General features: G+C 57.9%; 3 protein-coding genes across 4 annotated transcripts in view; 2 read left to right on the plus strand and 1 right to left on the minus strand.

Moving 5' to 3' along the window:
- ARHGAP39 (Rho GTPase activating protein 39) overlaps nt 1-4,844 on the plus strand; it is a 134,500-nt gene extending 129,656 nt beyond the window's left edge. The window contains exons 8-11 of the mRNA XM_065629692.1: nt 635-834; nt 1,488-1,579; nt 1,669-1,838; nt 2,044-4,844. Of these exons, the coding sequence (XP_065485764.1) occupies nt 635-834; nt 1,488-1,579; nt 1,669-1,838; nt 2,044-2,238 (657 nt within the window). The 3' untranslated portion in view covers nt 2,239-4,844. The remainder of the gene's footprint in view (nt 1-634; nt 835-1,487; nt 1,580-1,668; nt 1,839-2,043) is intronic.
- Nucleotides 4,845-7,791: 2,947 nt separating this feature from the next.
- C2H8orf82 (chromosome 2 C8orf82 homolog) lies at nt 7,792-11,804 on the plus strand. The gene is made up of 3 exons (XM_065627978.1): nt 7,792-8,256; nt 9,624-9,672; nt 11,044-11,804. Exons 1-3 carry the CDS (start codon nt 7,792-7,794, stop codon nt 11,520-11,522), a joined length of 993 nt encoding a protein of 330 aa, XP_065484050.1. The 3' UTR covers nt 11,523-11,804.
- On the minus strand, nt 11,680-15,240 carry LRRC14 (leucine rich repeat containing 14). 2 transcript variants are annotated; one of them, XM_065629996.1, is made up of 4 exons: nt 15,176-15,240; nt 13,569-13,902; nt 12,751-13,389; nt 11,680-12,568 (listed from the first exon to the last, which is right to left on the minus strand). In XM_065629996.1, the coding sequence occupies exons 2-4, from the start codon at nt 13,889-13,891 to the stop codon at nt 11,995-11,997; spliced, it is 1,536 nt and encodes a 511-aa protein (XP_065486068.1). In that variant the 5' UTR covers nt 13,892-13,902; nt 15,176-15,240; the 3' UTR covers nt 11,680-11,994. The 2 variants fall into 2 exon arrangements, with proteins under 2 accessions (XP_065486068.1, XP_065486067.1); XM_065629995.1 differs by having other exon boundaries at nt 11,680-12,571.
- Nucleotides 15,241-15,298: the final 58 nt, after the last annotated feature.

Genomic DNA, 15,298 nt, shown 5'->3' on the forward strand with positions numbered 1-15,298 from the left:
TACTCATGTCCACTGTGTCCATCTCCCTTTCTGCATCCCACGTGTGTCCCACTACCCACATGTCCACTGCGTCCATCTCCTTTTCTTCATCCACCATGCACGTCCACTGCATGCATCTCCTCTTCTGCATCCCACCACACACATCCTCTGTGTCCATCTCCACTCTGCATCCCACCTGTGTCCAATCTCCTCTTCCGTGTTTCATCATGCACATGTCCTCTGGTCCATCTCCTCTTCTGCATCCCACCACCCATGTGTCCACTGCGTCCATCTCCTGCTTCCCACCTGTGTCCATCTCCTCTTCTGTGTCCCACCGCACACATGTCTACTTCATGTTGGTGTAGATGCTCCAGCGTGGCCGTGGCCCCACAGCAGAGCGTGGGGGTCCTACCAAGCCGCATGGGGACAGTCCCCAGGGCTGGATGGAGACACCCACCAGCTGAGCTTCTGGCACATGGCCCCGCTGGAGACCTTGGCCAGGTTGGCTGGAGCTCATCCATGGCTCCATCCACTGTTCCCACCATGCTGTGGGCTCTGGATGTGTCACAACCATCCGTGGTGCTGGGATTGAGTAGAATCCCATCCCAGTTGTGGGGACATTGGTGCCACCATCAACCTCTCTTGTCTCTCCCAGGGCCTGAAGAAGCCAAACATTGAGGAGATCCGCCACGCCAAGAACGCCGTCTTCAACCCTTCCATGTTCGGCAGCTCCCTGCAGGACATCATCACCATGCAGAAGGAGCGGTACCCTGACCGGCAGCTGCCCTGGGTGCAGACGCGCCTCTCCGAGGAGGTCCTGGCACTCAACGGGGACCAGACCGAGGGCATCTTCAGGTAAAGCCACCCACGGCTGCAGGGAGACCCCCAGGGTGGTGACATCATGATGGACCTTCTCGTGGTGGAAGCCATAACAAGTGACCTCATTACAGGGCAGCCCCCAACTTCTCCTTGCGCCAAGGCCACGAGGAGTTCTCCACGGCAGGGTCATGCCCGTTCTTTGGTGCCCACCAGAATCTTCTTGGGGTCTTCACACGACCCCACCTCGCAGCAGGATGTCACGTCCCTATGGGGCAGCAACCTGGTCCCAAAATAGCTCTGTCTCCAGCTGATGTCCCCTCTTGGATCTTCTTGATGTCCCCCCTTGGTTTTCCTTGGTATCTCCTCCTGGTTCTCCTTGTTGTCTCTTCTTGGTTCTCCTTGGTGTCCCCTCCTTGTTCACCTTGATGTCCCCTCTTGATTCTCCTTGATGTCCCTTCCTGGTTCTCCTTGATGTCCCCTCCTTATTCTCCTTGATGTTCCCTCTTGGTTCTCCTTGGTGCCCATCCATGTTCTCCTTAATGTCCCCTCCTTGTTCTCCTTGATGTGCCCTTTTGGTTTTCCTTGATATCTTCTCCTGGTTCTCCTTGATGTCCCCTCTTGGTTCTCCTTGGTGTCCCCTCCTTGTTCTCCATCTCTTGCTTGGGGACCAACATCTCTTCTCCCCACAGAGTCCCTGGTGACATCGACGAGGTCAACGCCCTCAAGCTGCAGGTGGACCAGTGGAAGATCCCCACCGGCTTGGAGGACCCCCACGTTCCTGGTAGGACCTCTAGGGTGCTGTAGGGTGGAGAATCAGGTCCTTCACCCACCAGGTCTCAATACCTACTGATCTTCTGCTCCTCCCACCAGCCTCCCTGCTGAAGCTCTGGTACCGGGAGCTGGAGGAACCGTTGATCCCTCACGAGTTCTACGAGCAGTGCATCACCCACTACGAGAACCCCGAGGCCGCCATCACCGTCGTCCACTCTCTGCCCAGGATCAACAAAATGGTGCTGTGCTACCTCATCCGCTTCCTACAGGTAGGTCCAGGACCTCCCCGGTGTGTCCCCCAGGGCCACCACCCAGCCTGGTGGCCTCTCTTGAGGTGGTTTTGGATTCCTCAAGTTGCTGTGGGGTTTCCCCACGTGGTGACCTCCCTCTCATCCAAGAACCAGGAGGTCCACGTGGTTCTTCTACCTATCTCCTACCACCCCATCACTTGCCACCTTCCTCCCCACCCTCCAGGTCTTTGTGCAGCCGGCCAATGTAGCCGTCACCAAGATGGACGTCAATAACCTGGCCATGGTGATGGCCCCCAACTGCCTGCGCTGCCAATCGGACGACCCGCGGATCATCTTCGAGAACACCCGCAAGGAGATGTCCTTCATCCGGGTGCTCATCCAGCACCTCGACACCAGCTTCATGGAGGGTGTCCTATAGCGGCCGCCACCACCTGTCCCCTCCCGTCCCAACCCCCCTCGCCTGAGGAGCACAAGCTGGACCCTGCAGAAGGAGGTGGCTTGTCCCACCATCTCTGTCCCCTCCCGCCCGTCCTACAGCAGGACATGGGACTGTTCTCCAAGCCCCATCCCAACCATCTCACTGCCCACCTGGTCATCGGCTGTGTTGGGGGTCACCTGGGGACGGCAGCAGCCCCGGAGCGGGCGAGGAGCATCCTGGGTGTCCCCTGTGGCCGTGGGTGACAGCAGGGACCTGGGGAGCAGGTGACAGCGTGGAGGCTGGTCAGGGATGTCCTCCTTGGGGTCAGGTCAGGCTACAGCGGAGAACAGAGCCATGGGGCCACCATGGGGCAGGGAGAAACTCCAGGGCCAGGAGAAGCCACCAGTGATGAGCACCTGGAGAACATGGCACATGGGGGACCAGAGTGACAACCATCCTGGTGGCAGAAGAGTCCCAGCTCATGGGGAGGAGGACCACGAGTGGGGCTGGGGGCACCCAGGGGTGGGTGCTGGGGGGTCCCTCAGGAGCTGCCATGTGGCTAGTTGACCACCTTTGGGTGCTGGAGGAGGCCACGCGTGTCATGGTGCCCGTCTCACAACAGCAGGCAGGACACAGGACCCATCTCACCACACTTTGGCACCACCAGGCCCCAAAGGACCTGTCCGAGCACCCACCTTGTTTGCTTGGGCCTGTGGGACCCATCACAGGACCCATCATCTACTCCTGGCCTTGGGAGACCCATCCTGACACCAACCATCTCTGCATGGACCTGCTGGAGTCATCTTGGTACCCGTCATCTCCTCCTGGTCCTGCCCAACCCAACTTATGACCTGGAATCTTTGCTTGGTCCTCCTGGACCCGTCTTGGTGCCCGTCATCTTCTCCTGGTCCTGCTGGACCCATCTTGGCACCCATTATCTCCCCCTGCTTCTCCTGGACCCCTTTTGGTGACCATCATCTCCTCCTGTTCCTACTGAACTCATCTTGGTGTCCATCATCTCTGCTTGTCCTTGCTGGACTGATCTTGGTGCCCATCATCTTCTCCTCATTCTGCCCAACTCATCTTTGCACCCATCATCTCTTCCTGGTCCTGCCCAGCCCATTTTGGTGCCCACCATCTCCAGGTCCTGCCCAACCCACCTTGGCACCTCTCACCTCTTGCTTCTCCTGGGCACATCTTGGTGCCTGTCATCTCCTTTTGGTCCTGCCCAACCGATCTTGGCACCCACCATCTCCAGGTCCTGCCTAACCCAACTTGGTGCTCATCATCTCCAGATTCTCCTGCACCTACCTTGACACCCACAGTCTCCTCTTGCTTCTCCCGGACCTATCTTGGCACCCACCAGCTCCACGTCCTGCCCAACCCAACTTAGCAGCCATCAGCTCCAGGTCCTGCCCAACCCATCTTGGCACCCACCATCTCCGCGTCCTGCCCAACCCAATTTGGTGCCCATCATGTCCTGGTTCTCCTGCCCAAACCAACTTGGTGCTCACCGTCTCCAGGTCCTGCCCAACTTGTGTTGTCACCCACCATCTCCAGGTTCTCCTGTCCAACCCAACTTGGTGACCATCATCTCCAGGTCCTGCCTAACCCACCTTGGCACCCATAATCTCCAGACCCACCTACCTAGCTTGGTGCCCGTCATCACCTGGTCTGGCCCAACCCAACTTGGCATGCACCATCTCCAGGTCCTACCCATCCCAACTTGGTGTCCATCATCTCCAGGTCCTACCCATCCCAACTTGGTGTCCATCATCTCCAGGTCCTGCCCAACCCAACTTGGTGACCATCATCTCCTGGTTCTCCTGCCCAACCCACCATCCTCTCCAGGTCCTGCCCAACCCAACCTGGCACCCACCATCTCCAGGTCCTGACCAACCTAATTTGGTGCCCACCATCTCCAGGTTCTTCTGCCCAACACACCTTGGTACCCACCATCTCACGGTTCTCCTGGACACCCCCTTCATCCCCCCACCCACCCGAAGGTCCCTGCCGCAGCAGGAGGTGCCCCCCCCCACCCCCATGGCCACCCCCAAGTGCCTTTGGGGTGACAAGGGACCTTGGGGGGGCACCCAGTGTGAGGGGGGGCACCCACCAGACCTTATAAATCTCTAAACTTAATTATCGATAATTAGCACCCCCCCCCTAATTTTCAAGCCAGATGATATTTTCAAATGGGGCGGGGGGGTCCCCAAGGTGATGGGGCGCCCCCTGGCGGGGTGGAGGGGGGGACACCCAGCGCTACCTCCCAGCTCTGCTCACTGCCAGGGACCGGGGCGGGGACACGGGGGATGACACCGCGGGGGGGGTGGGTGACACCCGGTGTGGGGGGGGGTGACAGCGGGGGGAGGGGTGTCCCCGCTTCGACTTCCATTTAATCCTTTTATTTTTTTTTTTTTCCCCCCCCGAGTTTTATATTTTTTTTCTTCCCCCCCCCGCCCCCCCCGCCCCGGTTTGTTTGTTTTTAGACTCGAGGTTTTATTTATTATGAAAAAAAAAAAACACGAGAAAAATTATTACAAAAATAATAATAAATAATTAATAATAATAATAATAATAATAATAATAATAATAATAAAAGGGATCGACCGCCCTCCCCCCCCCCCCCCGGCCGCTGTGGGACCCTCCCGGCCCGCCCCCCTGCGGGGGGAGGGACGTATTTTGGGGGGCGGGGGGGGGAGGGGGGTCCCCTATAGGCTGCCGAACTCTGTACTTGGGGCGCGCGGACGTATAGAGGTGCCCCCCCCCCCACCCCCCCACCCCGTGTGAATAAAGCAACGTATGGACAGAGCGACGTATGGAGCGGGTCGTTCACTCTGGAGCGGAGCGATGGTTAATGGGAGGGGCTATAGGGGGTGTGCAGGGACGTATAGGGGGTACGGAGGATGTATAGGGCTCTAAACAAGCCCCTTCAATCCTATACAGCATCTATGGTTGTGCCCAAGCATGTAGGTTATATAGGGACACCCCACCCATGCTATACATCTTCTATAAGCTTGTACATAGGGGGCCCCCACCATGCAGGCTGTATAGGGACAGCCCAGACATGATGTTCAGCATCTATAGGGTGTATATGGTCGTTTCCCACCACACAGGCCATATAGGGAAGCCCCAGCCATCCTATACATCATCTATAACATGTATTTGGTAATTCCCCACCACACAGGCTGTATAGGGACCCCCCCACCCATGCTATACATCCTCTATAGGGTGTATATATGTGGCCCCTGCCACACAGGCTGTATAGGGACACCCCACCCACGATGTACAGCATCTATAGGGTGTATATGGTCATTGCCCACCACACGGGCCGTATAGGGAAGCCTCACCCATCCCATATATCTTCTATAGGGGTATATATGGTCATGCTCCACCATGTAGGTTACATAGGGACCCTCCCCCACCCATGCTATACATCCTCTATAAGCTTGTATATAGGTGGCCCCCCACCATGCAGTCTGTGTAGGGACACCCCAACATTGACATACAGCCTCTACAGGGTCTATATGGCCGTTCCCCATCACACAGGTTATATAGGGAAGCCCCAGCCATCCCATACATCATCTATAGGGTGTATACGGTCACGGCCCCTGCCCTGCAGGCCGTATAGCTTGTATAGGGCTCCCCCTGCAAGCAGCACAGGGTGAACCAGGCAGTATAGGGTGTATGGGGATGCATAGGTACCACCCCCCCTGGATATATATGTACCATCCCAGAGGTGTAGGGATGCACACAGGGTCTATAGGGAATGTATAGCGGCAAAGAGGGGGTGTATAGGAAGAGACGGGGGAGCACGGTGTATATACGGGCGCATAAAGCTATAGGGGGATATAAAGTTCCCCAGCGGTACGTAAAGCTATGCAGGGATGTATATAGGGACATATAAACTTCCCCAGGGATGTATATAGGGGCACCTGAAGGTGTCAAGGGGAGCTCAGGACATATAGAGGGTTTCTATAGGGGGGCACAGGGGTGTAGGGGAGCATATGGCTGTCTATGGGGGTGCATGGGTGTCTATAGGGGTGTATACAGGGGGCATATAGGGGCACACAGGGTGTGCTTGGGTTGTATATAGGGGCAGGTGGGTGCATATAGGGGTGTATGGGTCTCTACAGGGGGCACATGGGTCTGTATAGGGACACGTGTGTCTATATAGAAGTATGGGGGCATGTATAGGGTGCACGGGTGTCTATAGGGGAGTTGGTATCTATAGAGGGTCTGAGTGCCTATAGGAGTGTGTGAGTGTATATAGGGGTGTGTATAGGACCACACAGGGGGTACATGTGGCTATAGGGCTGTACAGGTGTCTATAGGGGGTCTGTGGGTGCGTATGGGGTGCTTGGGTATCTGTAGGGGGTATAGATATTTATAGGGGTGAGTGGAGGGTCTGTAGGGTCTATAGGGCAGATGGGTGTCTATAGGGATGCAAAGGGCTATGTGGGTGTTTATAGGGGTGCACCAGTGGCTATAGGGGCGGGTGGGTGTCTATAGGGAGCGTGGGTATCTATAGGGCAGGGGGGTATCTGTAGGGGCGGGTGGGTGTGTATATATAGTATGGGTGGCTATAGGTGCCTATTAGGGGCTAGAGGTGTCTATAAGGGTGTATGGGTGCCTATAGGGGTGTGTGGGTATCTATAGGGGTTATGGGTGTCTATAAGATTGGGTGAGTGCCTATAGGGCCAGGTGGGTGCCTATAGGGCATGTGGGTATCTATAGGAGAGAGCGGGTGTCTGTAGGGGTATATAGGTGTTTATAGGGATAGGCAGGGGCTGTATGGGTGTCTATAGGAGTGCACAGGGAGTATGGGTGTGTATAGAGGTTCATGGGCATGTACAGGGTGTCTATAGGGGGCAGGGATGGCTATGGGGGCCATATGTGTCTAGAAGGGTGCAGGGGTGTCTATAGGGGATGAGTGTCTATGGGGGGGCATGGGTGTCTATAGGGGTGTTGAGTGTCTATCTATAGGGGCTACGAGTGTCCATAGGGGTGCAGGGCTATCTATAGGGACTCCCAGTGTCTGTAGGGGTGCCCAGGGCTACATGGGTGTCTATAGGGCCCTTGGGACTCCATAGACACTGGGGTGTCTATAGGGGTGATGAGCGTCTATCTACAGGAGCTATGAGTGTCTATAGGGCAGCAGGGGTGTCTATAGGGTTTATGAGTATCTATAGGGTTGCATGAGTATCTATGGGGTGCAGGAGTGTCTATAGGGGTGCCCAGGGCTACATGGGTGTCTATAGGGCCCCTGGGTCTCCATAGGTGCTGTGGTGTCTATAGGGGCTATAAGTGTCTATAGGGGGGACGCGGGTGTCTATAGGAGTGATGAGTGTCTATCTATAGGGGCAGGCGTGTCTATAGGGAGGCAGGGGTGTCTATCGTGGCCATGAGTGTCTATAGGGGTGCACAAGTATCTATAGGGGTGCCCAGGACTACATGGGTCTCTATAGGGCCCCTGAGCATCCATAGGCTCTGGCATGTGTCTATAGGGGGGCAGGGGTGCCTATAGGGGCTATCAGTGTCTATAGGGGGCACATGGGTATCTATAGGGCTGATGAGTGTCTATCTATAGGGGCCATAAGTGTCTATAGGGGCCCCACGGGGTCTCTGGGGCCGGGTCCTCCCGGGCTCCCGGCGCCGCTTCCGCCCGGAGCCGCGTCACCCCGGCGCCGCTTCCGGCCGGAGTGGCGTCACCCCGGCGCCGCTTCCGCCCGGAGTCGCGTCACCTCGGGGCCGCTTCCGCCCGGAGTCGCGTCACCCCGGCGCCGCTTCCGCCCGGAGCGGCACCACTTCCGGGTCGGGCCTAGCGCCGCTGTGGCTGCCGGGCCCGCTGTCGCGCCCAGAGCCGCTGTCGCGGTCACTGTCGCGATGCGGCTCCCGCCGCGGCTGCGGCTGCAGCTCCGTCCCGGGGCGGCGGCGGCCGGCCCCGGGTACCGGCAGGGCCAGAGCCCGGGGCCGCGGATCCGCGAGTATTTTTACTACATCGATCACCAGGGGCAGGTACCGGGACCCCCCGGAACCCCCCGGGAGGGGAACGGGGTGTCCGGGGCGGGGGGGAAACGGGGGCACCGGATCCCAAAGAGATCCCGGGGGGATCCCTGAAATAGCCTGAGAGGCCTCGGGGCGGATCCCGGATGGAGCCGAGAGGTGGAGCCCGGGGGGGGATCCCGGACAGATCCCCAAATGATCCCACGTGGGCTCAGGACAGATCCTGGGCAGCCCCGAAACCCCAGCCGGACCCCACATGGACCCAGGGCAGATCCCCAAAAGATCCCACATGGCCTCAGATCCCAGAGACCCCAAACAACCCCCGGGCAGATCCCAAATAGAACCCGCATGGACCCAGGACAGATCCCCCCCAAAAAACCCTCCTAGGTGGGCTCAGGACAGACCCCAAACAGATCCCAGCAGGATGCAAGGAATATCCCAGACAGATCCTGGCCAGATCCCAGATGGATCCCAAACTGAGTTGAGACAGATCCCACAAATTTTAAACATAAATACATAAGTGGGCCTCAGAACAGATCCTGGATGGACACCAGATGGATCCCAGAGAGACTCCAGATGGATCCTGGACAGATCCCCAAAAGACACCAGATGGACCTGGGACAGATCCTGGGCAGCCCAAAAACAAACCCCAGACAGATCCCAAACAGACCCCCGATGGACACAGGTCAGATCCCAAATGGAATGCACGTGGATCCAAGGCAGATCCCAAACAGACCTCGGCCAGACCCAAGACAAGCCCTGGACGGATCCCAAACCAACTGGAGACAGATCCCCACCCCCACCCCCCACCCCACCCCCCGCCCAAAAAACCTACATGGGCTCAGGAAAGGTCCCAGATGGACCCCATACCCCAGACAGATCCCAAACAGACCCCAGATGGATCCCAGATTCCCCCCAAAAAAACCCTAAATGGGCTCAGGACAGATCCTGTGTGGAGCTCAGATTCCAGACAGATCCTGAAGAGATCCCAGATTGACCCAGGACATACCCCAGATCCCAAATAGATCCCATGGCAGATTCCAGACAGATCCTGGCCAGACCCAAGACAGATCCCCAGACGGATCCCAAACCATCCTGAGACAGATCCCACTGCCAGATCCCCAAAACAAGCCTATACGGGCTCAGGACAGATCCCAGGTGGAGCTCAGATCCCAGATAGATCCTAAATAGATCCCTGGTGGACCCAGGGCAGACTCCAGACAGATCCCAAATAGAACCCACACAGATCCCAGGTGGATCCCAGTCAGATCCCCCAAGACCCCAGATGGATCCAGGATGGATCCTAAACAGATCCCGGCCACCTCCGAGACCCATCAGTGGCTTCGGGGCTTTTGAGGCGGTTTCCGGCTTTTCCGCAGCTTTTCCTGGACGACACCAAAGTCAAGAACTTCATCACCTGCTTCAAAGGTACCGGCACCACAAACGTCCCCCAAAATCTCCCAAAATCCCCCCCAAAAACTCCCAAATCCTCCCCAAATTCCCCAAATCTGCCCCAAAATCCCGGCCCCAAAAACCCCAAATCCCCCCAAATCCTCCCAACCTCCCTTGCTCACCGACACGATCCCCCCACCATCAGCCTTCATTAGGATCTGATCCTTAATTAATTGGGCTCCGATCCTTAATTAATTTGGTTCCAAGCGTTAATCAGAGTCCAATCCTTAATCGGGATCTGATCCTTAATCAGGATCTGAATCTTAATTGGGCTCCAATCCTTCACTGGGCTCCGATCTTTAACTGGGGTCTCATCCTTAATTGGGCTCCGATCCTTAATTAATTGGGCTCCAGTTCTTAATGAGGATCCAAACTTTAATTGAGCTCCAGTCATTAACTAGGATCCAATCCTCAATTAATTGGGATCCAGTCCTTAATTGGGCTCAAATCTTTAATTGGGCTCTAATCCTTAATTGAGGTCCAATCCTTAAATAATTGGGCTCTGATCCTTAATTAGGATTCAATCTTTAATTAAACTCCAGTCCTTAATTAGGCTCTAATCCTTAATTAGCGTCTGATCCTTAATTGGGCTCCCATCCTTAATTGGGATCCAATACCTAATTGGGCTCCAATCATTAATTAATTTGGATCCAATCCTTAATTGGGCTCCAATCGTTAATTAGGATCCAATCCTTAATTAATTTGGATCTGATCCTTAATTAGGACCCAATCTTTAATTGCGCTCCAATCCTTATTTAATTGGGATCTGATCCTTAATTAATTTGGATCTGGTGCTTAATTTTTCTCCGATCCTTAATTGGGCTGCCATCCTTAATTAGGATCCAATCCCTAACTAGGATCTGGTCCTTAATTAATTTGGGTCCAGGCCTTAATTAGGTTCTGATCCTTAAATAATTGGGCTCCAATTCTTAATTAGGATCCGATCTTTAAATAATTGGGATCCGATCTTTAATTAATTGGGATCAAATCCTTAATTGGGATCAAATCTTTAATTGGGCTCTAATCCTTAATTGGGGTCCAATCCTTAATTAGGATCCAGTCCTGAATTGGGCTCAGACCCTTAATTGGGATCCAGTCCTTACTGGGAGGGGGACGCCCCCCATTCCGCCACCTTTGCCGGTGACAAATTAACCATTGGGCACCATTTGCATATTAATTACCTTATTAATTAAGCACCTCCTGCCATCCATAACTCCTGCGCGCTCTTGTTTTCCCCCTAAACTGCCCCGTCGCTCTTCCCCACCGCCGCTAACGAACCAAACCCCAACTCCCCGCCCCCATCCCAACCGCTAATTAATTAATTAAGCCCCGGGCGGTTAATTACAGACGTCCGGTTCCTCGCCTTCTTCTTCAAGCAACTGCAGCCCAACCGCAGCGGCCGCTACGAAACCCAATTCCCCTTCGTGTCGCTGTGTGGGCGCGAGCGCAACTTCCTGCGCTGCGACGACCGGCCTGTGGTCTTCACCGAAATCCTCCCCGGCACCGACACCGGCACCGAGCGGCTCCTCTCCTACTGCGGCGCCGGCGACCGCCTGACCGTCCCCTTCCAGCCCCAAAATTTGGCCGTTTCACCCCGAAATGGGCGGTTGTACCACCCGGCGCCGGCGCGGGCCGGGGGCGTGGGGTTGGTGCGCTCGGCGTTGGCGTTGGAGTGGGATCCGTGTTTCGAGTACGAACTGGGGCCGGCGCAGCCCCCCACCCATTTTAAGTGGGAAGGGCGGCGGTACCGGCTCACCGGGGAGTTGTTGCCGTTGCTCCACGGCGGGGAATCGGCCGATGTTACCATCACGCCGTGTCAGGGTTGAGCTGGGGACGTCCAATGCTCCTTGTCACCCCCGCGCGCGGCAACTCACCTTAATCTGTGAAAAATAACAAAATCTGTGAAAAACTACCAAAAAAAAAAGGAGGTTAAACAATTCCAATTCCAAATCCCGAGCGCCCCTCGGGATTTGGTTGAGTTATTGTAGAGTCTACCTATAAATAGCGTTGTGGTTACAGTTACCGCAACCTCAACGCCTGCCGAGCGGCAGCGATTTATTCATCAAGTTGCCCAGCGTTAATTAATTGGCGAAGGAGGTAACACGAGGCACCGCCGGGTGTTAACAGAGCCCATCTGTGGCTGATGACACGGTGACAATAAAAGGGAAAAGGTGCCAGAAAAACACCGGGAAAAGGAGGAAACACCAAATTTTAAAAGGAAGGACGGGGCAGGATGGCGGCGAGGCCACGGCACGTCACCGGCTTCTGCGGGACGCACCGAAGGCTCCGAGTTTTTGGCTACAAGGCGAAGTAGTCGAGGGCTCCGAGCTGGCAGAGGCTGGTGGTCCAGATGGCGTCGGCTCTGCCAGAACTTGCCAGTATCTGACACAGCTCAGCATTCACCGCCGCCAAACGTTCCTCGTCCACTGCGTCCTCAAAAACCCAACCAGAGCCGGGGAGCGGCCGCGGCGGCTCGTGGTTGTAACAATCCACAGGGTACGGGTAAACGACCAGGCGCAAATCCGGCAAAACCAGCGTTTTCCGTAACAAAGTCTTGAGTCCCGGCGTGGAGAGGGGGTTCCCGAAAAGCCCCAAGCACCGGAGAAGGGAGCAGCGGCAAAGCGCCGGCAGCAGAACCTCCAACCGCGCGTCCGTCAGGCGACACTCCACCAGATCCAGGTGACGGAGAGAGGCCGAAGATTCTTCCAAGAGACGCCCAAGGGGTCCAAGAAGGTTTTCGGTGAGATCGTGGCCGCTCAGGTCCAGTTTCCGCAGCGCCGGAGCGTGGGGGCTTTGGCAAAGGAAGGCGAAGTCGCCGGGAAGGAGGGAGCAGAACGGCAGCTCCAGACTCTCCAGTGGGGCCTGCAGGTCGCTGCTGGGCGGGGAAAACAAATCATGAGCCCCTACAAGCATCATCGTGCCGGTGCTGGTCTGAACCTCATCTAAATATCGCATTCCTGGAGGAACCGCGGCAAAACCACCCAGATCCCAAACCAAAAATTCCCCCCTGGGCACAAAAAGAGCAATTTGGGGATCCGCTTGACCCGAACTTACCTGAGAAGCTGCCTCAGTTTCCCTGAAAGCCTGGAGGAGCCTAAATTAAGCTCACGGAGAGCCGGCAGCTTCCCCAGTTGCGCGGCGAGACACCGGAGCCCGGCGTCCGTCCCTGCCGCCGCTCGCCGCACGTCCACGTTGCTGTAAGGCAGCTTGAGGCTGAGGAGGCGGGTGAAGCGGGCAAGATGTGGCAAAACGGCACAGAGCCCGGCCAAGCCCAGGTTGTTGAACCGCAGATCCACCCGGCGCACGCTGGCGGGATCCAGCAGCTCCAGCAAACTCACGGTGCCGGCAACCGAAAGCTCCTCGGCATGGAAGTCGCGGCACTTGAGGCGCAGGGGAGCGGCGCTGGCGCTGGCGCGCAGGGCGTCGCGGAGGACAGCAAAGGACGCGGCATTGACGAAGAGATCGGCACGAACCTCCACGGTGACGGGTTGCGGAGCCGCCAAGGTGCTGGAGGGACCTTTGCGGCGTTTGGAGCCGCGTTTCAGGCACTCGCGGTGGTGTTTGGAGACCTCGAGGGTGGCTTTGGCCAAGGCCACCGTGCCGGACCAAAGGCTCATCCCCTCCGGGCCACGCTCGGCGTCATCGTCCTGGAGACCCGTCATGTCCAGTACACGCAGGCGGCAGCGTCGGGCGCTAAACAAGAAATCGGTGAATAAACGAGCCGGGAAATCGCGGAAATGAAACAACGCGCAAAAAAACAACCCATGGTTGGTCACCGCGGCCGAGCCAATGGCCCCAGTTGTTGTCACCTCGCGTCCCCTCCCCGGGAAGAAGAAAATCGTCTCCTGGAATGCGGCAACCCCGGCACATACCTGGTGCCACCGCAGGGCTCATCCAGCGCCCGCCGCAGCTGCGCCACCACAGCCAGGATGACGGCCTGGACACACAGTTTGCTGGGTTTGTCCCTGAGGTGCCAATCGCGGTGCCAATCGCGGTGACCCAAGAGGTGGCGGAAGCTGAGGAGAGGGAAGGGCCAGGCGGCCAGCAGGGGCGGCAGCGCCGGCGTCCGTCCGTCCAGGCAGGCGGCGCGGAACAGGACGGGGTAGAGCTCGGCGGGGACATGGGCCAGGACGTGGCGCAGGGTGCGGGGGTGGCCGACCAGGCGGCGAGCGCAGAGGAAGAGGAGGGAGCGCATGGTGGGGGGGGCTGCGGGGAGAAATGGGGGGGGCAGGGAAGAATTAGGGGGAGGGGGCACTGGGAATTGGTGTCCCCTCCATCAAAGGGACCCCCCACAACCTGGTGCCCCCCACAGAGGGACCCTCTGCACCCCCCAAACTGTTCCCCCCCCCCATCACAGGGACTCCCCATGGTCCCCTAATCCAGCCCCCCCATCACAGGGACCCCCCACAACCTGGTGCCCCTCACACAGGGACCCTCTGCACCCCCCCAAAATGGTTCCGCCCCCATCACAAGGACCTCACGTGACTCCCTAATCCAACTCCCCCCCATCACAGGGACCCCCCATGACCCCCTAATTCACCACCCCCCCCCATCACAGGGACTCCCCAGAACCTGCCCCCCATCATCACAGGGACCCCCCACAACCTGGCACTGCCCTCACAGGCACTCCCCTCCAGCCCCCTTAACCCAGCCACCCCCCCAATACAGGGACCCCCACAGCCCCCCATCACAGAGACCCCCCATTGCCCCCCCAACCTGGCCCCCCATAGGAGGGACTCCCCCCACAGCCCTCCTGACCAGCCTCCCATCACAAGGACTCCCCCATGGCCCCCCAACACAGCGCCCCTAACTGAGCCCCAAATCATAGAGACCCCCCCCATGGCCACCCTAACCCAGCCCCCCATCACAGGGACCCCCCACAACCCCTGTAATGTGCCCTCCCCCCCACATCCCAGGCACCCCCCCCTAACCTGCCCCCTCCCATTACAGGGACCCCCAGAGCCCCGCTAACTTGGGCCCCCCATCACAGGGACCCCCCACAACCCCCCTAATCCAGCCCCCCCATCACAAGGACACCTTTGACACCACTCCGTCACAGAGACCCCCCCTAACCCGGCCCCCCCAGCCCCCCTAATCCAGCCCCAAATCATAGGGACCCCCCCCAACCATCCTAACCTGCCCCCCCCCACATCACGGGGACCCCCAAACTCTCCCCAACCCATCCCACCCCCTCCAGGGACTCCCCCAGCCCCCCCAACATGACCCCCCCCCCTAAAACCCACCCCCCATCACAGGGACCCCCCTGACCCGGGTTCCCTCCTCACAGTGACCCCCCCCATGACCCCCTAATCCAGGCCCCCCCTCACAGGGACCCCTCCAGCCCCCACCCAACCCGGGTCCCCCCGTGACAGGGACCCCCCCCATGGCCCCCTAACCCAGATCCCCCACCACAGGGACCCCCCAACCCGCCCCCCTCCATTAAGGGACCCCCCCAACATGGCAGCCACGCCGCACTCACCACACTCCAGATCCCCCCACTCTCTGCCGTCCCGCTCCCTCCGCACTTCCGGGCATGCGCGCTTCCGCCCCCGCCTCTAACCAATCAGAGAGCGCGCTCCACCACGGAAGGCGGGCCCAACGC

The sequence above is a fragment of the Caloenas nicobarica genome, chromosome 2, assembly GCF_036013445.1.
Source record: "Caloenas nicobarica isolate bCalNic1 chromosome 2, bCalNic1.hap1, whole genome shotgun sequence".
Taxonomy (NCBI): Eukaryota; Metazoa; Chordata; class Aves; order Columbiformes; family Columbidae; genus Caloenas; species Caloenas nicobarica.